The 25,641-nt window shown below is 35.8% G+C and overlaps 1 protein-coding gene across 1 annotated transcript in view; it reads right to left on the bottom strand.

The window, feature by feature from the left end:
* The window catches only part of LOC110017904 (midasin-like), a gene marked incomplete in the record, with an annotated part of 124,351 nt that overhangs the window by 61,714 nt on the left and 36,996 nt on the right, over positions 1-25,641 (bottom strand). Inside the window, 8 exon segments of the mRNA XM_020715060.1 lie at positions 9,608-9,758; positions 21,427-21,481; positions 21,582-21,775; positions 23,176-23,481; positions 23,574-23,678; positions 23,792-23,987; positions 24,067-24,131; positions 25,353-25,641. The exon segment at positions 25,353-25,641 is cut by the window's right edge and continues 14 nt beyond it. Coding sequence (XP_020570719.1) covers positions 9,608-9,758; positions 21,427-21,481; positions 21,582-21,775; positions 23,176-23,481; positions 23,574-23,678; positions 23,792-23,987; positions 24,067-24,131; positions 25,353-25,641 — 1,361 coding nt within the window.

The following is a 25,641-nucleotide window of genomic DNA, read 5'->3' as shown; positions in this document are numbered from 1 at the left end:
AAATCACTAACTGGTCCAAGGTGAAATGAAAACTACAACACAAGTACCTACCAGTTAATTACAAACATGACATGTCTTTAAGACTTCATCATTTACAAGAACAAGATCTCTCAGTAAAGTACACAGCAGAATTCAAGCATCTTAAGTTGAAAAATGGGCTAGTTGAGCCCAAGAAGATTATTATAGATTAATATTTGAAAGGATCAAGATCATCTATTACCAATATGATACAGTTACAGTCTTATAGGACATTAAAGAACATTCAGATCCTAGCCCTAAAGGGGGAGAAAAACACACCAATATCAGGTTTACACAATTCTTAAACATAGTTCAACCTCATGATCAAGCAGACAGAGTACACATAGTAAAGCATTACAACCTATCCCGCCAATGGAAAAATCAATTCAGAGTGGAGACAAAATGGAGACCTCTAACACTCTAAAATTCGTCCCAAATAAGAAGTGTGTCAAGTGCCACGATTTTGGGCACAAATTTTCAAATTGCCCAGGCAGAAGAATGATTTCTTTCATTGAACATGAAACAATTGAAGAAATAGAAAATGCACAAACGAAGATAAAGAAATCAGAGACGAGTTTCAACTTTGAGGTAACAAGAAGGAGACACTAGTGATTCAAGCTAAACTTATGAGAAAGACTCTAGCAGGATTAACATTATTGTCTCTAGAAAGTAGCAAGTCTGAGAAATTGATACCAAAAAAGAGACAACATCTGTTGAAGAAGTCGTTGGACATCTTGAGTGGCTACCACTGATAGGGGCCCAAGATGTCGTAGATTTCACTCCCTGATCGGTTCCACCAAATAGCTTTATTTATTGATGTGTCTAACTAACTACGAGAAAGAAGTCGTTGGACATCTTGAGTGGCTACCACTGATGGGGGCCCAAGATGTCGTAGATTTCACTCCATGATCGGTTCCACCAAATAGCTTTATTTATCGATGTGTCTAACTAACTACGAGAGCTGGGAAATACAAGTTAAATATTAAATGAACAGATATTTGACACATGAAAATACCCATCTACATGTTGTTCCAACTCTGGATATGCTAAAAAAGAATGGATAATTATTTTACCACGATCCAATTTGGAAAGACGTGTTTTGGAGTTGCCTAAATTGAGATTAAGCATGGATTTTTAGTGAGACTATCTCAAACACAGCAAAGAGATTCAATATGCAGAGAAGAAGAAAAAACCTATCATAACCATAGAAAATGACACAAAGCATCTTCCTGCAATGTCGGGATGAACTTACCGCAATCCCGACAGCGGTCATTCCACGAAATCTATGTTGTAACCCTCTCTTTACATCAATAAAAATTTGTTTTATGTTTTTCATTGAATTTCCTACTATGTATGATATCATTTGGTATCAGAGCTAGTTCAACCCTAGTCCTATCCTAGAATTTCCTAGCATCAACATTACCCCTCCACCAAATTTTTTTCATTCCTACCCTCAACCACCTCTTACGATTTCACCAAACCCTATCTCCACAAATGTTTTTCTTCATATTCTTAAACCCTAGCCATGCCACCTCGAAGATTGATGTCCCAGCCTACCCGAGAAGAGATAAGGAGGGAGCTTCGTCACCTTCAACAAAGGCTTGCAGATATTGAAGAATTAACACATGAAGAAGTTACCTTCAACCGAGATCTGGGGAGTCGAAGAGGAGAAAGTGAAGATCTGAATCCCTTCCAAATGGATAATTTCAACGACGAAGAAAATAAGCCACGACGTTTCGGAATCCAATACTAGAGGAGGCCTAGAGAGGGATATCATTTGGAGGACATAAAGAATTTGACATCAAGGTAGATCTGCCAGAGTTCGAATGAGGTATGGATAATGAGGAATTCATTCATTGGTTATGGGTTACTGAGTGGATCTTCGAGTATAAAGATGTGTCAGAGGATAGACGGGTCAAATTAACGGCTATCAAGCTGAAGAAGAGTGTTTATCTGTGCTGAGAGAACTTAAAGTGGCAAAGGAAAAGAGAAGGCAGCGAAAAGATTCTCATGTGCGAGAAGATGAAGAAAGCAATGTCACCTCCCAACCCATTATCGTCAGGATATGTTTTTGATGCCCCATCACCTATAGCAGAGGTATCTGTCAATAGTAAAGTTCACGGAACAGTTTGATCATTTGCAAATGAAGTGTGATTCAACTGAGCTAAAGGAGAATAAAGCAGTCAAATACTTTGGGGGCCTAAAAGCTAGTTTTAGCAATGTGATATAGCTACAACCATATAGGACGATGGGGGATGTCCAACACTAGCCCTAAAGATGGAAATACAACAACAGTAATCTTTCAGGCAGGCAATCACCTACAGCTACCACGACCAAAAAAAGTACCCCGAAAAATACAGGCAGGCCCGAGCAAGAGAGTAACTCTAGATCATAGAGGGAAGAAGCAGAAGATGGGTAGACCCTCCAACATTGTTTCGGCCAGGAAGTGTTACATATGTCAAGGCTACGGTCACATCGCCTCTTACTGTCCCACGAGCAAAGTAGTCACACTTATAATCAGGACGTCGTGGAGGTTAGCAAGGAGGAGACAGCCAAGGACCAGAGTGAGATACATCTTCCCCCCAGTTGAAGGAGAGGCACTCGTAGTTCGACGGTCCTATAGGCCGATATTAACATGAGGGACTTGCAGTGGCTTCGCCACAATATTTTCTACACCCACTGCACAGTGAACAAAAATGTATGCAGTCTTATCATCAATTGCGGGAGCAGCAAAAACATAGCATCGACTCAGAGGCACTCTCAGTCGTACTCACTGACATGGCTAAAGGAGAATTAGATCAGGATTGACCAGAGATGTTAGATAGAGTTATCGATCATAGGCCAGTTGCAGGACCATGTGTGGCGTAACGTGATCCCTATGATACCCTCCACCTTCTGTTGGGACGATTGTGACAGTTTGACCGGATGACTCCGCACGATGGATTCAAAAACACTTATTCATTTACTAAGGAGGGAAAGTATGTCATTCTACTTCCTTCGGTAGAGCCCGAGATCAGAAGTCTTATCGGCAGAGCAGCGTCAGTGGGGTCAGTTCTAGTAAGGACATAAGATGAGGACTGAGACACTGGATTTATACACAGAAAAATACACCAGAGAGGATGTCAGGGTCTCACAGTCGACACCAAACCACCAGCTCGACCAACAGGCGGGAAGATGCAAACTATTCTCATGGCACATCAGACTGACCTAAACATGGGTAACCTTGGGAGGATCAAACAGTACAGGCATGGACAACAGTCTCAGGAGAGCAGATTGAGGGGACTTCAATGTTTTGACCAGCAGCGCAGCCGACAATGGGACCCAGATGCCCCCAAAATTGAAGACAACCAGAAGCTTTGACGCATGAGGTCAAAGCTCCCCCAACTCCGAGAGACTAGTGCGAGAGCGGACTCCCTGACGCAGGAGTAGGGTCTCCCATGAAGGGAATTCCTGCTAGTGAATCGGTCGGCCCACTAGAGGCCGGTCCAAGGTAACCTAAAGTCGAGTAGCCTGGGGCAAAATTTTGAAGGGGTGGGACTGTCGCCCGCTCCTCTCCTCCTTCCTTTCTAGTTGTTGCCTAAAAGGGGAAATCTTCCCTTCCTATTTAATCTATTAACTATTAAATATGTGTTGTTTTTCTTTTTAGAGTTAGTTTTGTCTGTGTTCTACTTTCTGATTTCCTGTGTAGAGAGAATTTCCTTATTTTAGAGTTGTATCCGAGGAGGTGGCGGTGTTCCAGTTGTATCTCACTCCAAGGTGGTGTTGTATCATTCCTTTTTACCATCCCTACTCCTCCCCCCTCCAGCAGTCATCAGCCTCTCCATCCTTCATCCCCACACCCAGCCACCTTCCCCCAACGACTTACTCTTGATGTCAGCTCCTTGAACGTCACCCCGTCCTTCAACCTCCTTGTCCCTACAATCTAGCATTATTGTACCCGTCCCCAGCCTTCATCCCGGCCCTTGTCACCACTGTTCTACAGCAAAATCTGTTGCCCAGCTGTTGATCTCATTTTTTAGGTCATTTCTTTTTTAGGGTCTTAGGATCTATCTCTAGGAGTTCCTATTGATCGTCTTAGAAAACTAGAATTAAGACCCGCCCTTTTAGAAATTCTAACCACTTCCTATTTTCCTTTGATGTCTAGCATTTATGGCACAAGACCATCAGCTTATGAACGAACGGTTATGGGCTATTTTGGCTATTGTGTGAACACTCAGGGAGAAGTTCTCAATAGGATTTCGAGCCCTAGGAAAATATCGTCACGATTTTTTTGTTACATACAAACACCAAATGCACAAAATTCACAAAATTGCACGAGGTCAGACTTCAATTGAGCCCAGAGGACGGGTGAAAATGCTAACTTCTCCGGATGACCACCGACGACAAATTGGACTACGTCAACGCATCCGAGACACCAATTTTGGTAGAAAGGGACACCCATATTGTCATATTTTTTACACGAGAAAATTGGCACGCAAATCAATGAATTTGTCAAAACGACTTCCGAAGGCGAAACGGACCGCGCCAGCACGTCCGGAACGTCAGAATTATGCAAAAATGATATCAATTTTGTTATGTTTTGATACATGGATAAAACACAAATTAAAATTTTTTTTTTCAAAATATTAAATATTTTCTTTTATATAAATATCCTTAAATTATATTTATATTAAACCTGAGTCTTATTTAGGTTTTTCACCCGCACTCTCTCCCTCAGTTCGGCCCGATCACGGGTTCGAATAGGGCTTACGCTCGTCGGCTCTCCCTCTCGCCTCTGTGCCCTAGCTCCACGACGGATCCACTTCTCCTCCCCGTCCCTTCCCCTTCTCTCCGTGGCACGACAGCCGTTCGGCTCTCCAATTGGAGGAGGCGGGCTGGCTGACGTTCCTCCTACTCGAGGCTATACTCGTTCCCTCTTTATTGTGACTCTTCTTTTTCTCTTTTCGATTGGCTGGTTAGGGCGGAAAAACAGGTGGCTTCTTTTTGTTTCTCTGGATTTTGGCTTACGGCGTTATTAGGGGGGTCTTTGGCATCTTCTTTTGGCTGTCTGGCTTATCGACTCGAGTAAAAAAAAAGAGAGAAAGGGAGAGTTCTTGAGAGAAGAAATTCCTAGAGGAGCTTGACATTTTCTTTCTTCCTTTTTCACGGCTAGCAAGTGGACTTACTCTTTCTTTGTTGTTCGAAAGAAAATTTCCTTCATCTCTGTCGTTCGAAGGGTTTACGGCTTGGGAAACTAGAAATCCGAAAAGAACTTCGGTGTGAGGTTTGCAGGAGAAATTTTTGTGGTGTTTTCTTCGATCTTATTTTAGTGTTTTGTTTAAGTCTACACTAAAGAGGTATTCTTCTCCTCTCCTCCATTTTATATCATTTCGGATGGCATGAAATATGGAAATTCATTTTGAGGCTTAAGCATGAGTATTTGCTTAGATAGTGAGAAAAGAAACATCATATATGGATCATCTTTACTTTCCTTACTTGAAGCACTCGAAAGCATGGTTAAGTTGATCTTGGAATGCATTTTTATTCCTTTATAACATGTTTGAGGGTTGTCTATATTATTTTCGATTTGGAAGTATGAAATGCATGCTGTAAATTATTTTATGGGATGCAAAGAAAGCATGTTTGGGCTTATATTTTTATTTCCTCTTGCTGCCCCTCATCAGAATATGTGTGGGAATTTTTTTTATGTGCTGGAAAATATACTTGGGAGCTCATATCTTGTCCTCTATTGCTTCCCCTTTGCTAAAATATATACTGGAAATTACTTTTAAGAGTTAGAAAAGAGCATGTTTAGGGCTTATGTTTCATTTCCTCTTGCTGTCCCTTGATGAAATATATGCTGAAAATTGCTTTTGTGAGTTGGAAAAGACATGTTTGAGGCTCATTTCATGATCCTCTATTGTTACCCCCTTGCTAAAATACATGTTAGAAATTGCATTTTAATTAACTTATTTGGTATGCTCGGTTGGCCATGTTCTTGGGCTCGGTTTGGGCTCTTTTTGGCGATTTATGGGGGCTGAAATGTTTTACTGTTGGGATTATTCCTTAGGCCTTGGTTTGCCCCTTTGTGCTGGGCTCGGTTGGCTCTTTTCTTGAGCTCGGTTTGGGCTCCTTTTTAGTGTTTTATGTTGGTTGAAATATTTTACTGATTTGCTCCTTCTTGCTAGTTTCGGTTTGCCCCTTGTACTGGGCTCGGTTGGCTCTTTTCTTGAGCTCGGTTTGGGCTCCTTTTAGTGCATTATGTTGGCTGAAATATTTTACTAATTTGCTCTTTGCTGGTTTCGGTTTGCCCCTTGTGTTGTGCTCGGTTGGCTCTTTTCTTGAGCTCGGTTTAGGCTCTTTTTAGTGTTTTATGTTGGCTGAAATATTTTACTGATTTGTTCCTTCTTGCTGGCTTCGGTTTGTCTCTTGTGCTGGGCTCAGTTGGCTTTGTTAAGAAAATAGTTTGTTGGTTGTTTTTGCTCCCTCCCTCCCTCCCTGGTTTTACACTCCCTGGTTTTACATGTGAGTTTGTTTGTGAGTTAATTTGGGGTGGATTGGGTGGCTGTTTTGCTCCTTTTCCAAACCTTAGCCGTGAGCTGGTTTAGAGCTTAATTAAATCTGGTTTGGGGGTGATTTGGTGGCTGTTTTGCTCCTATTCTAGGTTCTACCCGTAAGCCTCAATTGGTGTGTGTTGCCTTACGGTTCTCTTTTGTTACACTTTACTCGTGACCCCTGTATATTGTGATCAATGTTGGGATTGGCTGGAATTTGATTTGTTCCTTATTTTAGCCTGGTCATGAGCTTCCCCCTATGGTTCTTTTATGATTAATTCAAGCTCAAATAAAAATAAGTTGATACCTATTGTGTTGACTTTGGGTATTGTTTGGTGTTGTTGCCTTTGGAGCCTTCCTTTTGGGTCTTACCCGTGAGTCTGTTATGATGTTGGAGTCTTAATCGAGAGCATTTTTTTTACATCATGTTAAATTGATATCTCATTATAAACTTTTGATGGAGGTTGGGATTAAATTATTTTTGACATCGGTATGTTTTTCTAGAAGACTAGAAAATTACTTTTTCCATTAATTAGTCTCTTCTTTTATGAAATGTAAAAGACTCTTGAAGCTTCATTTTGAGTTTGATATAAATTGAATTCATGTTGGGTTTGGAAATCCATAAAAGTGTCACTTGGAAAGGATATCCTTCTCAGGATTAATCCGATCATTTTTTTTAACTAATTTAAACGTTTTAGAGTGATACATTCATGATTTAATTTTAAATTCACTGATTTGGCTTGGCTTTAAAAATGTATCGGTCTCATTTTCGTTCGTTTTTGTTTTTTTTTTAACGATCAAGTTAAAAATGAGAATTTTCGATTTAATTATATTCAGAAATGATTCATAATCTTAAGGGAAATATGGGAAAGAGAAAGGGAGAGAGAATTAAAATTAGATTTGAATTTTCGAGGTGATAAAACTTAAAGGGGGGTAGAATAGTGAACCATCTACCATTCCTTTTGCATATGAAAGATGAAACTATAAATTGGAAGAATATTTAGGAGTTGGAAGAAAGTGAAAGTTTACGTAACAATTAGGGACATAGATTGGAAAGATTAGTTGACCTGCACTTACGTCCCTTAAGTTTCGAATAAACTTAAATTCAATTGTTCTAATTACACTTGAAGCACACTTCACAACCCTTTTGCCAAAACTATAGGTTTCCCCCAACTTGATAGGGAGTTTAGCTTAATCTAAAGAGGTTTGAGGGTTAGTTGAAAGACATTTAGTTGAAGTTAGACACTTTAAGGCACTTCAAGTTTAAACTAAAGTGTAGGCTTCCTAGACCTTAGGAGCACACCATGAGAGAGTTCATCCTCCTAATTATCAAATGATCCTAAAAGACCAAACATCTGACCCCAGTTTGTGAGATAGCTAGGACACTAGGCACGAGGGTGCACTTGATTGTGATTCATGACTGATTTAATTAGATCAAATAATGAAATTCTTACCTTAATTTGACCAAAATTGAAACCCAATGCTCCGGGATTTGAGTTTGTCTTACACTCAGATCTTCCTGACGATTGGGGACATCCCCAATATCACATATAAATCTCATATTTTTGGTCATTTATATGTGATATTGTATTTTGTTTTATTTGTTTGTTTTCTTCCTACGATTTACCTGTTTTCTCAAATCTTTTTCAGGTCATACTTTCCTCTTTTACACAGCGCATAATAGCTAAACTTAAAGGAGCAATGAACCTACCAGATGTACATGTTTAATTTATATTACAATATTTTATCTCACAGCATGTTATATTATTTTCATAGCCTGTTATACTGTCTTTTCTTTCTACTGTACACTATATCGTTTCTTTCTTTTATACTACATGATTAGTTATTTATTATACACACTATGTCTTAGTTTAGGAAAACTTAGTGGTTAAGTGTATTTTCAAAACCAAAAATAAACCAGGAGGTGCTACTACGAGGAGTTTGGAGCGAACATCGTGGACAGCACGACGAGGAACAACTTCAAGGTGAATCTGCAATAGCAAAACAATTTCACAACACTATACACTTTCCTTAGTTTAAATAGCAACCCATAGGATCACCCTTTAGGCTTTTTGCACAACTCTGTTGTGCAATTATATGTCTTAACACTTTAGGATTCCGAGGTTACCGTGTGGTACGGTGTAAATCCTCCTATCTTTTTAGGCTATTTGCACAGCCGATATTGTGTAAACATAAATCTGAAATCCTAAATAATTTGCAATATTGAAATATTAAATAAACATCATTTCAAAAACATAAAGCCGGACAATAGGATATTGGGAGTTCACCGGGATTTTCCCCGGATCTGTGATATCTCCTACCTTTTTTTCCTTTGGATTTCTTAAATAATTGTTCCTATTTTGAGTCATTCCCATTTGATTTCCTATGTCCAATCGTGAAAACCTAAACTTTGAAATCTTGAAGACAAAACCACTTGATCTTAATCGAGAGTTTTCTTAAGTGACCCTCAGTCATTTAAGATGTAATTAACTATAGGGGCTTGCCTCTATAGAGAACCTGAAACTCAGATAAAATAAACCCTATCTAATCCTCGTATTATGTAAGGGAACTTGTCGGCAAATAAAACAATTTCGCAGACTAAACAGATGTCACAAATTCTTTAGTCTAGGTGATTGAATCACTATTACAAGTGACATATTTATTCTTCGGGATAAATGTATTACCTGTAGTAATGTATTCAATCATCTGAACTATTTAAAATGTGAAACCCGTTTAGTGTCACCTATTGTTATTTTAGGTTGTGTTGTGTTGTAACTCTTATTCAATCATCTGAACTATTTAAAATGTGAAACCCATTTAGTGTCACCTATTGTTATTTTATGTTGTGTTGTGTTGTAACTCTCTCTACATCAGTAAAAGTTTGTTTTGAGTTTTCCGTTGAATTTCGTACTAGGTCCGGTATCATCCAATCCCCAGATGATGCATGAAACAAATGGCGCTAAAGGTAAAAATTTACAAAGCAATTTATAAATTTATTAACCAAAAATGAGTGCACAATTTAAAGACAAAGAATGAAGTCCGTGTGAAATAATTACCCAGACTAAGACCGTCAAGCAAAACTAGAAAGGCACCATGTAAGAATGAATGTTCTGAGCCAAGGCTTCCTTCTGTCGAATTTATAAAGGAAATCCACGACAGAAGATCTCTGACTGTAAGCACCATTCCAGTTCTAAGCATGTTGAACCACTGTTGCAATACACAGGAAGAAAGTGAACAAAACAAGTATAGATGAATAACAAGGTAAACAGAAATAAAGGTAACGAAACAGCACAGAGAATAAAGCATATAAAGAAACAAACTGAATATAATATAAAGTAAACGAAGCATTCAAATCCATTAAAAAAAACTCTTCCAATCCTCTAAATAACAGCAACTTTATGCTCAAATGAAAGAATTCAATCAATAATAAAAAAAATTAAGAAGCATTCCAACCTAGATAAAAAGTAGAAAATAATTCAACCATATCCTTCAGAAAAATGACCTTCAGCATTTTTTCCACATGCAGCACATCTTCTGGAACAAAAGGACAGCCAGTGCTAATTTCTCAAACTCGACTTTGAAGAAATTCCATTTTTTTAGGGATGACAATAAGCAAAAAGTAGAGAAACATTTGTTAACACGGAACAAATTAATGGCTAGATAGATGATTGCTTTTCGGCATTTTATGAAAATAAACATTTTTCGTACAAGAAAAAAAAAACCTACTGCCCCCAGATATTTAGTCATGATGTATCATCAAAAAAATTTTATCATAATCTCGATGTATTTTAGAGCTAGAAGATTATTAATTCAAATTCAAAATCATACGGGCTCCCATTTCAGTAAATTTATAGTTAAATTGAGCATCTCGACCAAACGACCCATTGAAACTTAAAGTGATACAATTTAAATTCAAATCAACCTTGATTGAACACTTAAAGGTTTAGTGCATCAATTGAAAGCGAAAACGATCTTAAAATTTGGCATGCATATGGTCAAATCAGGCGACTCGAAGAGAGAAATACGAGCCCAAGATCATTTAATTATGAAGCCTTTTAGGCACTCAAATATTGAAAAATTTATCTGTAATGAAGGAAATCAATATTGACCGTCTGATTGAGTGTATTCGGAGATTTGCAAATTTATCAAATGTTCCACTCAAAAATTATGAATAGGCCGTCATTCTTCACTTGAATGATGGAGGAGAAAAGAAGAGTGGGCTGGTTGTAATGGTCCCGTTTTGGTTGCAGTAGAGAGGAAGTTAAGAACAATAAAAAGAGAAACAACGGGTCAGAGAAGACAAACAGAGGCGAGAGTAAACGAGAGGTCGGAAGTTTAGGAGGTGAATTCGTTTATATAAATCATATACTGACGTGGAGGTCCTGCGGAGCGCGAACGAGAAGAGGACAATGTGAGGGTTAGAGCAGAGGCGACATCTATGTCAAGAGGAGGATTAGGCAGCGTCGGTAACGTGTAGAGGAAGAGAAAGCGGAAGGACAAAGGCTCATGCAATAGAGCCGAAGCCGAGCTTTGGAGCAGAAAATCGCGCTACTATCGAGTTAAAGAGGAAGACGAAGGAGTTCTATAGAGCTTCGAGCGGTCAGCTGCGAATGAAAACCGATGAAAGAGGCAGTGGAACCTGAAGGACGAGGGGTCAAATGGCTAGCGTACAAGAGCTCGTGTGAAGGAGGAAACCGAGCAGCACACGCACGCAAAGAAGCAAGCCCGTGCACGAAGGAGGTGGAATTCTGAGTTTTCATGTGGTTAGGACTGGACCGTATTTTATATAGTAAAATTTAATAATATATATTAGGGTTTATGGAAATTATATTCGCATACACATATTATATTATTAATGAAAGATTTATTAAAGTAGGACTTCTAGTTTAGAATTTCAGATTTGAGAGGAATAGGAGATGAAGTGTGCAAGCTTGAGAAGAATTGACCTGTGCAATCTTCGGTAAGAAAATCCCAGTTTATATTTAATTAATGAATTCAGTTAGGATTACATAAAAATAAGTTAATGAAATTTAATACTCAAATAATGAAAATTTAATATTTTATTATCATATTAAATTAATTAAATTTTATACAATGTTAGATTTTCAATTATTAGAAGAGTTGCCATAAAGACCAATAGAAAACTAATCAAAATCAATGTGAGTACTCATGATCTTATACTATAATGATATTTTGCTTTGTCGAGACCAAATGTATTTATTGGTACTGTTATTTGCTATATTGAAATTAATGCAAATACATGATTTTGAATTCTATTGAATTTTTGTTCATACTGTAGAAATAATGTGTGCACATGTATTTATTGGTACTGTTATTTGCTATATTGAAATTACTGCAAATACATGATTTTGAATTCTATTGAAATTTTGTTCATACTGTAGAAATAATGTGTGCACATTAGTATCGAATGATTTGATTGTTATGCAAATAAGAGATGAATATTTTGTTATTAGAAATTGAAATTTTTATTAGATGTTTGTATGACATGATTGATTATGATAGTCTCACCATTTGATGATACTAAGGTACTCGTGTACATAAATGAAAAAGAATATTGATGTTGAAGTAAATTAAGTGGTATAAATTTTTAGACGGTGCCCCTATAATAGTTGTATAGATATTATATTGATATATCTTCTATGAATAGCACGTTAAATATTTATATTGATTTATAAAGAAGCTTAACTGACATATATATTGTCGTTTTTCCTTGTATTGTTGTAGTTTAGAAGTATGAGCATTCACGGGCTTGTATAGCTTATTATTATTTTAAACTAATTTTTCAGATTAATTAAGTGATTAAAAGATTTGTGTGATAGAAAGGAAAACATTTATAAGAGATACGGACAGCCATTAATGAGATAAATTTAAATATATTACTTTAAATTAAATTGATTAGTGGTTCTTTTAATTGTAAAATATTATTTATAGAGAATGAATATTAAATTTATTTGTAAAATATTATTTATAGAGAATGAATATTAAATTTTTTTTCCCCACTGTTCTAGTTCATTTCAAGCCTTGGGGCAGGTAAAGATCAAATCTTAAAACCTCGGGGATAATCTCGATCACCCAAAATCACGACCTAACACACAGTCATTTAGAAAGAGAGCGGCAGATTCGCGGGGTGGGGGGGAGCATGAGGCGCCACGGTGGACCGGACAGTAGTTGGAAGGTACTTGCGGTGGATTGAACAACCTGGACGGTGTGAAAAGCACTGGACGGCAGCAAAGAAAATATAGGTTTTAATTTAAGAATGGCAAATCAAAATAGAGAAGCTTTTTCAGAAGTTGTGTGATAAGTGAATACGTGAAAAAATAAAGATAATTTTAATAAAATTATAAGTAGGAAGATGATATTGTACGAATTTAAATGTTGGGCTATAAAGAATTTGGTAAACCCCAAATTTAGTTTATGAAATTTATCACTATGAGCTTAGAATAGATAATACAAAAAATGATAACGAACCTGATCAAAGCTCTCATATTTTCATCATCCTAGAATGCCATGAACCCTAATCTACTTAGTCATAGGAGATAGTCGACTCAATATGATAAAATGATCTTTATCAGCAGTCATAAGTTCCTACATTAAAAGGAATTTTGTACCTGGATTACATGTTTGTCTAAAGGTACTAATTTAAATATATCTCAACTAACAAAAAAGTTTAATGCCCCATCAGGCATACCCTATAATTCACAAATTAAAGGTGTAGAAAAAAATACAGGTTATAACTGTGATCATAATATCATTGAGCAATGTCCGGCCAAATCACACATAAGATATCTCTTATTGTAACCATTTTTATTTTTGGAGTCTACTAAACAAACAACCAAATAAAAGACTCAATCACGGCCTTACTGCATATGATTATATTGAGCGCGAAAATAACAGCATATTTAATAAAATAATAATTTCTTATGAGTGCAAACTATAAGGTGGATGAAAATTTTTTCTTAACTTTTAAATGACATATTTTATTTCAAATATATTTTTAGATTTCATACAATTCACGAAAAATTTACTTTTTTGCAAAATAAGGCATTTTTAAATGGAATACCCTCCCATTGAGATTTGCATTCAACATGATCATTATTGAGGAATTTGATCATTTGTATTATTTATAATTATAGTTTCAATCGACATTTATAATGTACTTATTAATAGTGGATCATTCTGCTCAACTCAAGTCCTCACAAGGTAAACGATCAGCAGATTAATTGAGGCATCAATCTTATCAACTACAAAAGCTGTCAGGAGAAGGATCAGACCGGTCAAGTGAGGGTTTCATTTCATTAACTCCAATATCTTTTAGAAGAAATCAAACGGGTCAAATAACTAGCTTAAAATTTCTATAATAGCAATAATAAATATCTCATCTATGTATGAATTTCTCTTGCATCCTCATTTCGTATGCACCTCACATCAAATTGCATGCAAATTTATCTCTCCCTTACAAGATAGGTCAGTATATGTGTCATTTCAGGTTATTTTTTTATGTCCTAGAGAAGACGATGAATAGGAAGAAATATTTAGGGTAAAGAGTAAGGAACGAGAGAGGAGTTTAGTGAGACAAAAATGAAAAGATTATGTGTCTCAGAGAGAGAGAAAGGATGCAGCATGTAATAAGGAAAAAAGTTTTGGCTAACAGCACTGGTGTGGAAAAGAAATAAGTTAGCTTTTAATTTCTTCTAATACAATTAGTGCGGGCTACATGTTAGAATACAAAAGCAACTTCAAGCAAAAGAATTGAGCAGATACGTACGAGTGAAAATTCCAATTAGTTGGATGAACGAGGATTCAGAAATAAAAAGATTTTCATTAAAATTTATTTTATAAATTAATCATTGATAACTCTAATTAAATTTAATCTAACCTAAATATCAACCATATTTTTTATTTTAATATATGTATACATGCATTTAATTATATAATAATAATAATAATAATCAAATAAAACAAACAATCAAGTGTTGCTTAATTTTTAAGCAATTAAATTTTATTAAGTTCTTTAATACATAATTCATTTCTCATAAAATTTGTCATTAGTGCATCTCAGATTTCATGATGTCGCCCCACATGAGTAAATTTTTTTTAAAATTTTCTATTGTGATGACTCGAGCTTCTATCCCTCCTACATATCTATGAATGTTTCAAACTCATTAGAACAATATGCTTCATTAAACATGTGATGGTTGTGCAATTTTGTGCAAAAGGCAATTTAGAGATGAGATGAGTCATGTCTTGGTTATTTTGATGCTATGGGCATAACAAAAGGTCCATTCTATAAAACAAGCAATGTTTTGACAGGTTTGATTTGTGCGATGTATTTTGGGTTGGACTTCCCAAAGTCGCGTTCGTTCGTTGGCCACCCTTTCAGCTGTGTTTGTTCAAATCAATTGTGATAGTGCTTTAATTGTATTGTTGAGACTTTAAATGCTTGAACAGAGCATATTTCATGAAAAAGGCACCTATTCAACAAATTTGATTATGATGGAGGCATTTAATTAATTTTGTGTGATGTGTTCAATGACTTCTATTAACATAGATTTTAGCTGGGTTTAATAACTGGGTCTAATTTGTAGTATCTTGAGGTACATTTGCATGGGTCAACGTCCAGCAGCTTAAAAATAATTCTCTAGAATTCTTTGGGTAATCTCAACTTTCTGGTATATAAGCATCTCAGTGATGACATCTTGACAATATCAAGAGCATCATTTCAATTTTAAATGTAGCATAATATCATCTTCTGCATCCACAAAAACCCAAGAATATGCATTTCAACATTAATATAAGGCATTTACTTGGCGATAAGAACAATTTTGAAGGCATGAGATTCATTACAATATGATAAAGAATTGTTGACCTCATTTTTTAGGTCATTTCTTTTTCCTTAGAGTCTTAGGATCTAGCTCTAGGAGTTCCTATTAAACATCTTACAAAACTAGAATTGAGACCCACCCTTTTAGAAATTCTAACCAATTCTCATTTTTCTTTGATGTTTAACATTTATGGCCAATACTATCGTCTTATGAACGAGCGGTTATGGGCTATTTTGTGAAGACTCAAGCGAAAAGTAAGCGAAAAGTTCCTAATAGGACTCTAAGCCTTAGGAAAACATCGTCACAGCTTTTTCGTCACATACACACACCAAATGCACTAAATTCACAAAATTGCACGAAATCGGACTTCAATTAAGCCAGATGCCGGGTGAAAATGCGAACTTCTCCAGACGACCTCCGACAATAAAATGGACTGTGCCAACACGTTCGAGACACCAATTTTAGTAGGAAAGGACACCCATATTGTCATATTTTTTACACGAGAAAAATGTCACGCAAATCGATGAATTCGTCAAAACGACTTCCGACGGCGAAATACCTAAAATAGAAATCAATTTTGTTATGTTATGCCGCACGAATAGAAGGGGATAGATCAAATTTTATTTTTCAAATATTTGATTTTTTTATAATTATATCACCGATTATAATTTAATTTAAACCCTAATCTCTGTTTCCCCTTCTCCTGCACGATTAAACGCTCCATTCGATCGGTCTTGCGCTTGGCTTGTCTCCCTCTCGTCCGTGCCCTAGCTCCTCCAATCGGCCGCACCGAAGCCGATCAAGCGGCGTCATGGCTCGCCGAGCCCAGTCTTCTTCTCCCGCGTCTCCTCTGCCATCTGCGCATGCGACTTGCCTTCTCGAGCTCTGCTCGACCGCGCGGCTCGCCTGTTGGCGTATGTCGCGTGGTCGATCCCTTCTTCTCGAGGTCGTCTCCTCCTCCCTAAATGCGATCCTTCCTCTCCCGATACCTCATTCGACCGCTCCAACAAAGGTAAAATGACCCTTTTCCCCTTTTCCTGTGGTTATAAAACCCCATATGGGGAAAGATCTAAGGTTGGCCGAAATTTCTTAGAGTGGGGAGGTGCTGCCAAAAATCTCTTATAATTTCATTCTTACTTGTTCTTTTCATCCTCTTTGGCTTGGGGGTTGTTGAAAATTTTTAGAGAGAAAGGAGGAGAGAAAGAAGAGGAGTGGATTTGGAGTGTTGTTGAAGAGGCTACATTTTTTTTCTTTGTTGTTCGAAAGGCTGTTTTCCTTCTTTTTTACTTTGGGAGGTCTAGGGTTGGCCGAAATTTCTGAGAGTGGGGAGGTGCTGCCAAAAATCTCTTATAATTTCATTCTTACTTGTTCTTTTCATCCTCTGTGGCTTGGGGGTTGTTGAAAATTTCTGGAGACAAAGGAGAGTGGCTTTGGGGTGCTATTGAAGAGGCTGCATTTTTTTTTTCTTTGTTGTTCGAAAGGTTGTTTTCCTTCTTCTTTACTTTGGGAGGTTTAGGGTTGGCCGAAATTCTGAGAGTGTGGAGACCTTGGTCCAGTGAGCATTTTGAGGAGATAAACTGAGGTATGATCACTACATTTAATTTTTAAATATGTTATTTGGGACTATGTAAGGCAAATCATCTATCAGATAGGTGTCGGAGTTGTGATTTTAACAAATGTGGTCTTTTAACTTCTGCTTGTACCAATCATGTTTGAGCTCTCAGGTTTGATTTTGTAACAATTTGCATGCATTCTACAAATGTTGTGTTTGTTCTTATTGACACTGCTGTGAATCGCCTGCCTTTTCCTTGGCTTGGAATGATACATTTTATTCTTTCGAGCTGTTCATATCTGACTTTTTAGAGAATCTTGTATGCCTATAGTGTTAGCTGGTAGCCTTATCCTTTTGTGGAACTTTCAACTCCCTGGACTCCATTACAGTATTTAGCCATAGCATTGGTGCACATCTCTTGTTATGGCATATATTACCTGACTGCTAAGGCAAAGAATTCATTTTCTCAAAACTTTTCCTAATTTGTACATCCAATTGTATTAGAATTGTCTCTTTCCCATTATCATTTAAGTTGAATATTGTTCCCTTTGCTGCAGTTCAAACCAATGCATAATCTCTGAAACCTCTCGATTCTATATGTTGATAGTCGGTTAAGTTTAGCTTTTTACACTTGTTTTATTTATTTCCAAAAGGAGTATGGAAGGTTACTACTGTTGAACCATTAATATGAGGCAGTGAACTAATTCAACCGGAGATCCTGACTTAACTTTTTATCCTTGCTGTTGAGAACTAAGAATGTTTTAAGGTGGTGGATTGACTGGTGCACCATCGTGGGTCATGAGCACTATCTAAGTCTCAGGTTGGCTGCAGATTCTATGGTTTTCAGTCAAATATAAGTTAGAAAGTAGTTGTAGAGTAGCATGTGCCTACAGTAATAATGATGACATGATTGTGTGGCTTGCATGAAAGTTACAAGAAGTTACAAGTTATTTGGAAATATATTTTCTTTCACTTTCATGATACGTAACATACAAAATTGTTGGAAGTTATGTATGTAATATCAAAGTGATTTATTATTTGAAAGCGGGGCTTTAAACACTCTTTTGGTGGGGCTTAATACTTGTAGGTTGGCCCATTTGCAAAACCTGAAACATTTGTGGAGTTTATTTGCAAAATCTGAAATATTTGTGGGGCGTATTTGTAAAATCTGAATCATTTGAGTGATGTATTTGCAAAATCTGAAATCTTTGGGCGGCGTATTTGCAAAATCTGAAATCTTTGGGCGGCGTATTTGCAAAATCTGAAATCTTTGTTTGTGAAAATCTGAAATGATTTGATGAATGATTTGATGATTCCTTTGCAAAATTTGGAATCATTTAGTGTTCTTGTTACTTGTAAGAAAATCTGAAAGCTATGCTCCAGTCACTTTACAAGGTCTGAGAGTTTCTTTATTTAGTTTACAAAGTTTGGAAGCATTCATGTTTACTTGCAAAAATCTGAAATCTTTATGTTGTTTATTTGTAAAAATCTGAAATTATTTGGGAGTTTATTTACGAGAATCTCAAATGCATGATAGATGGAATATTGATTTGAGGCTCTATGTTCATTCCCTATTATTGTTACGTGTTTTCCCATTTGTTGAGGCTCGGTTTTGGCTCTTTGAAGCTGGATAAAAGCTGAAAATATTTCTCTGTTTTCCCCATGTATTGGACTTGATTTAGCTTAAATTATGATTTGTTTTTCAGCTCTTATGGATGTCGGTCTTCTTCTTTAGTTCTTTTATGATTAAAGATGTTTGGTTTGGGATTGGTTTCCCCTTCATTGTCCCTGGCCGCAAATCTTAATGTGATGAATTTTCACCTTTGTTGTGAAGGTCAGTTCGTTGATTGGGTGAGCCGTACTTGGAGAACTTTCTACTAATATGTTTGGGCTACATTTTTAAAGTTTTATTCGCCACATTTTGAAACTTTATTCGTGAAGATTTAAATTACATTTTGAGGCTCTTAAACTCCTTTCTGAGATTGATTCGATTTTTTTTTTAACGAGTTTTAAATGTCTTTAGGCCGATGCACTTACGATTTCGTTTTAAGCTTTACCGATTTGACTTTGTTTTAAAAGTGGATTGGCCTCTTTTTGTTTGTTTTGTTTTCTTTTTTTTAACGGTCAAGTTAAAAATAAAAATTTTCGATTTAATTATATTCAGAAATGATTCATAATCTTAAGGGAAATATGAAGGAAAGAGAAAGGAAGAGAAAATTAAAAATAAGATTTGGATCTTCGATGTGATAAAACCTAAAAGGGGATAGAATAACGAACCGTCTACTATTTCTTTTTGCATATGAAAGATAAAACTGTAAATTGGAAGAATATTTGGGGGTTGGAAGAAAGTGAGAGTTTAGATAACAATTAGGGACATGGATTGGAAATATTAGTAGACTTGCACTTAGGTCCCTTAAGCTTTTAATAAACTTAAATTCAATTGCTCTAACTAGGTTTGAAGCACACTTCACAACCCTTTTGCCAAAACTATAGGTTTAACCCTAGGTTTTAGGAGCTTGATGGTGAGCTAAGCTTAATCTAAAGAGGTTTGAGGGTTAGTTGAAAGGCACTTAGTTGAACAGTTGAAAGACACTTAGTTGAAGTTAGACACTTTAAGACACTTCAAGTTTAAACTAAAATGTAGGCTTCCTGAGTCTTAGGAGCACACCTTAAGAGAGAGTTTACCAGAGAGAGTTTCCCATCCTAATTTTCAAATAAACCTAAGAAGCCAAATATCGTACCCCAGTTTGTGAGATAATTAGGACACTAGACACGAAGGTGCACTAGATTATGGTTCATGACTGATCTAATTAAATCAAATAATGAAATTTTTGCCTTAACTTGACAAAAACTGAAACCCAACACTCCGGGATTTGAGTTGATTTGAGTTTGTCTTACACTCAGATCCTCCTAGCAATTGGGGACATCCCCAATATCACATATAAATCTCTTATTCTTGGATATTTATATGTGATATTGTATTTTGTTTTATTTATTTGTTTTTTTCTACGATTTACCTGTTTCTCTCAAGTATTTTCCAGGTCATACTTTCCCCTTTTACACAGTGCATAATAACTAAACTTAAAGGAGCAATGAACCTCCCAGGTGTACAGGTTTAATTTCTATTACAACATTTTATCTCACAGCATGTTATATTGTTCTTTATAGCACGTTATACTATTTTCTCAACATGTCACACTGTCTTTTCTTTCTATTATACACTATATTGTTCTTTTCTTTATACTGCATGTTTAGTTATTTTCGATACACACTATGCCTTAGATTAGGATAACCTAGTGGTTAGGTGCAATTTCAAAATTAAAATTGAACCAGGATGTGCTACTGCGAAGAGTTTGGAGCGAACATCGTGGGCAGCACGAGGAATAACTTTCAGGTGGATCTGCAGCAGCAAAACATCTTCACATCACATAAACATACTCACATCACCTATCACCTTCTTTAGTTTAAATAACAACCCATAGGATCACTCTTTAGGCTTTTTGTACAATTCTGTTGTACAATTATAAATCCTAACGCTTTAGGATTCTGAGGTTGCCGTGCGGTACGGTGTAAATCCTTCTATCTTTTTAGGTTATTTACACAGTCTAATATTGTGCAAACATAAGTACTAAATCCTAAATAATTTGCATGATTGAAATATCAAATTAAATCACTTCAAAAGACATAAAGCCAAACAATAGGATAGTTGGGAGTTCATCGGGGTTTTCCCCATATCTGTGATATCCCCTAAAGCCAAACAATAGGATAGTTGGGAGTTCACCGGGGTTTTCCCCAAATCTGTGATATCCCCTACTTTTCATTTCTTTGAATTCCTTAAAATAATTGCTCCTATTTTGAGTTATTCTCATTTGATTTTCTCATGTCCAATCGTGAAAACCTAAACTTTAAAATCGTGAAGGCAAAACCACATGATCTTAATCAAAAGTTTTCTTAAGTGACTTCGTCTCAAGTGATTTCAGTCATTTAAGATGTAATTAACTATAGGGGTTTGCCTGTAGAGGGAACCTGAAACTCAGATAAAATAAACGAACTATAGGGGTTTGCCTGTAGAGGGAACCTGAAACCCAGATAAAATAAACACTATCTAATTTTTTTATGTTAGGTGGGGGAACTTGTTGGTATTTTTATAAAATATTTCGCAGACTAAAACGGATGTCACAAATTTTATTAGTCTAAGTGATTGAACCTCAGTCTAGGTGATTGAACCTCTATTACAAGTGATATTTATTCTTCGGAATAATCATTTAAACTATTTAAAATGTGAGACCCGTTTGGTCTCACCTATTTTAAAATTAAAATGTTAGGGTTATATTCATATTTAAATTATTTTCAAAAAAATCACAAAATCATCACTTTTTCAAATGACAAAGTTAAAAAAAACGGCCGACAAGAATATAACTTGAATTATATGTCTCTAGAAACAAAGACTCCAAGGAGCAAAAAGCAAATTCATACATACCTGCCAGAAATTCAGCATGCAATTTACAAGGCATTTCAGATCAGGTTTATACAACCTGAATAAAAAACAGATTAAAACAACTCTGTTAACCAATGATATTTACTTGATAGATTTTGAATGGATAAAAGATCATACAACAAAAACTGGTGATATACCTTTCAAAGGCAATGACTTTAAGCTCATCAACATCGTAAACTGGTGGAACCCATATCTCTGTGAATCGGTTCCGGAGTGCAGGTGATAGCTCTTTCTTACCATAATCACCACCAGGATTCATCGTTGCAAGAATGAAAAAATTGGGATGAGCCGTTATTTCCTCTGGAATAGAGCCACCTTTTTCAGCTAATAACTGTGATTTTCAGGCATTGATGAAAATAAGAGCATTGATGAAAATAAGAGCCAATAAACAATAGTAGAACAGCAACAAATGGTAGCAGAACAAACGATTAAAGAAACAAAAAATATTTAGTTTTGAAATTGAAGAACAAAACAAAAAAGCATGATCCATAAATCTCAAACGATCAAGGAACAAATAAGAAGCCATACAAAATAAAATAGAAAAAGGTAAAACTAAATGAGTCAGCCTATCACACATAAGATGTTTTAAATGAATATTAGTTGTCTTTAGAAAAATATGACAAAAAATACAACCATTCCGTCATGTCTATGTGATTTAGAGCATACAAAGAAGCAAAAGAAATCAAGGTATTGTTTATTCAATGTTTATCATAAAAAAAAAAGAAAGCAGCTGAAAAGGTTATATTGCTGGAAAAAGGATCAAGGGTAAATTACATCTAGATTCCTAAAGCATAGATAGCCTTTTTCTGAAATATAAAAAAGGCGCCATAGACTTAAGTTTCTGGTTGTCAAATTGGCATGCATAGCCTAACGATTTTAAGAAAATTTCTGGAAATTCCAAGCATGTAATCATTGATTTGACTTGCAAGCTAACGTTGCACATTTAATTTGACCACAGTACCCGTCGCAACTTCCAAAATTTTTTAAACTTTTCAGGGTAAAAATTCTGATGAAAAAGAAAATCTTAGTGGATTAAGCAGTGTTCCCAAAAGATATCAGACAAGCGCGAGCCAGAAAAATGCAAGATCATACATATTTTCAAAGAAACCAGTAAATCAAAAATCCTAAAAATGCTACATTGCAACATCCTTAATATGACATAGCAAAAAACTAGAAATACAGTAGACATACCAGCATCAAAAAATTTAAAAAAGATATCATAATCTCAAAAAAAAGTTGACCCGTGCGAGCCAAAAAAAAATTGGAAATGAATGATTGAAGTTCTTGTAGAATTTGTTTTTGCAACACCTCTTTGTAATTGATTCTCAAAGATAACCAAAATCTAGAGAAATTCACAGGAATCACCAAAAAGGAAGACGGCATAGTGAGATAGAATTTTCATGACGGAAGTCTCGTGGGATCAATGCTATCCAGCTTAATCTAATAACATAAAAGGGATTTAAGAATCAAAAAAATATTCAACCAATAGTCAGAATAGTGCCTGAATATAATGCCATCCACCTTCAGGGAACTAAATGTAATGTTTTCAAAAAATGTACCAATTTATAATGTAATCTATGCCTTAAGGATCAAACAATGACAAATAATCAGAGATTAGAAACATATTGAAACAAAATCCAAATAAACTGTTTACTATGTTCATGTTTGCTTTGATAATCAAATGAATGCATGTTGCCGTGAAAGAAAAATTTCAGCATAAGAAAAACACACCAGCTTCCTTTCTGGTTCCAAGACACTGTTAAGGCGCTCCAGAACACTATCATCAGCCAAAGAGATCTCATCTACAAGGAATAGATCACCAGCCTTCATTGCTTGAACAAGTGGTCCATCCTGCCAAATGAATATGGTCTGCCATCGGCGATGAAGTTGCAGGAGTTCCAACTTGATCTTCTCAAAATTCTCAAAATCAACTTTCGTAACCATAGGATAGAATGCAGGATTTTCTTTATATGCAGCTTCAACTTCTTTCAGACAACTTAAAATGAAAGATGCCTGAGATATGTCTGAAGATAACTCCTACAAAAACAGTAAATCTACAAACTATCAAAACAACATAAAACTAAATCAGCAAGAGTACATACAAGATTAAGGTAAAAGGTAAGGCATACAAGATTCTTAAAAAAATGAAGAAAAAAAGTGGATTCTTTCATTTTTCCAATATATTTTCTGAAATCCGAAGCTAATCTTGATCGCTCTCTCACAGGATGAAACCCCTATAAAAGTATAGCTCGATTAGAAGTTGATATCACATCAACAATGGTGAAAATTAGCTCTGTATCCATGATAATAAGAAATTAAAAAAGTTTAAAGAGAGGTTCAGCCAGACCCCAACAAAATCAGAAGTCTCTGTATATTGGTGACAGTTTAAAATGTGTATTCTTGATCTCAGGACAATGCTCAACAATTGGCATACTGTGGTCTTCCCTCCCCCTGTATCGCCAACTAACAATACTGGTTCACGCAATCTATAGCAGCGCTCAACAAGGAAATATAATCTCCACATACTTTGGGTCCAAGTAATTCTGAAAAGACCATACAAAAAAATGTTAATAAACTAGAGAATGGAAACATATAACTGAAGGATAATAAAAAAAGGCTAACCTTGCCAAGTCCCCACTATCTCTTGTCTGTTCTACAGACTTTAGTACAGCATCCTCACCATGTCCCTATAAATAATTTAAAACGCATTGAATCAGTTCAAAGTTACAATCTAAAAAAAAATGGAGGAAAATCCCTCAAGTTCTATAGTAGAATCAAGCAAATCATACATCCGTGTGTAAGGATATTCCACATTGAAAGTTGACAAGATGCAAGAGCCTACTAATTTATGCTAGAAAATGCAAAGTTAGCATCACAGAAATCTATTTACAGCAATTCAGGTGTTAAACCAAAATTTGGCATTTTCTATACAGGATCTAAAGGCACAAATTAAAGAAACATCACCAAATTCAATCAATTGTAGCGTACAAACAATTAATTAGGTGGGCATAATGTTGTGTCAGTTTCTCAGCCACTCAAAAATAAAAATCAAATTCCAGTCGTGGTGGTAGAACATCCACTTAAATTAAATTAATACATCTCTGCGTACAGCACTTATGAATATATGCATACAACAAAGAGTATACATACAAGAGAGAGAGAGAGTACATATATACATATATAATATAAGCATCCTAATTAAATAATACAAAGCGTATGTCTTAAATGCATAAGAAATACTTATGCACCTCTATACACATGCTAACGAAGCCAAGAGCTCAATATCACAAATAAATCATAGATACAAATACAGCACATAATTGCATTAAGACATGAATATGCTAAGTAAATACTGATGCTCCCTATATATCTTATGAAGACCAGACACACTAATGCACACGCTGAAAGAAGAGAATATATGCAAGTCTAGGTATAAAATTTCCACTTATGTTCATGGCATGAAGGTGAAAAGTAAAAGAATGCTGGAAATTTTTTACAAATGTAAAATTGTACATTCATCATGCATAACAGAAAATTTAACTGAAACAATATATATTGCATATCATAGCATTGTGCGCACACTAATTATATACTCTACATGGAAAGAGCCAATCAGCATTTAATCCTCATCAAAAAAACAAAACTACACTAATCTTGCAAGATAGTAGAAGCCATCCGAACAGATCCATGGGATCTAATTTAGTAATAAAAGATTAAAGTTAACAATAATCACATAAATAACAAATATCAACAAAAAACTTTAAGATACTTGATAAACAGTACAAAATTGTTAGCCAGCTCCAAATGCTTGCAAGTGTGATAAACTAAGTCTCAAAAAAATCTAAAGGTAGAATATTGATCATCTATAAACATTAAAAAAGACAAATAGTCATATGAACAGAATATACCGCTTTGTATAAATCATCCATTAGTAATTTCACATTTAGTTGACGCTCCAACACCTCTCTCACAACTTTCTTCTCATTCTCTTCTCTCAGTCTTTCAGCGAGAAGAAAATACCCATCTTTGGCCAAATCCTCGTATGACTTGCCAAATGCCCTAAAACGGTTAGCCCAACGAAACAAATCCCGTGGTGTTATAAAACCATGCTTTCCAGCAAACACTTTACTGCTTTGCCTGTGCAGCTGCAGATCCTTCATTACCTCAACCATTCTTGAAGCATAACTGGCAGGAATG

Source organism: Phalaenopsis equestris, unplaced genomic scaffold (genome assembly GCF_001263595.1).
Source record: "Phalaenopsis equestris unplaced genomic scaffold, ASM126359v1 Scaffold000002, whole genome shotgun sequence".
Classification (NCBI taxonomy): Eukaryota; Viridiplantae; Streptophyta; class Magnoliopsida; order Asparagales; family Orchidaceae; genus Phalaenopsis; species Phalaenopsis equestris.
This window is presented reverse-complemented; position numbering and strand designations above follow the sequence as displayed.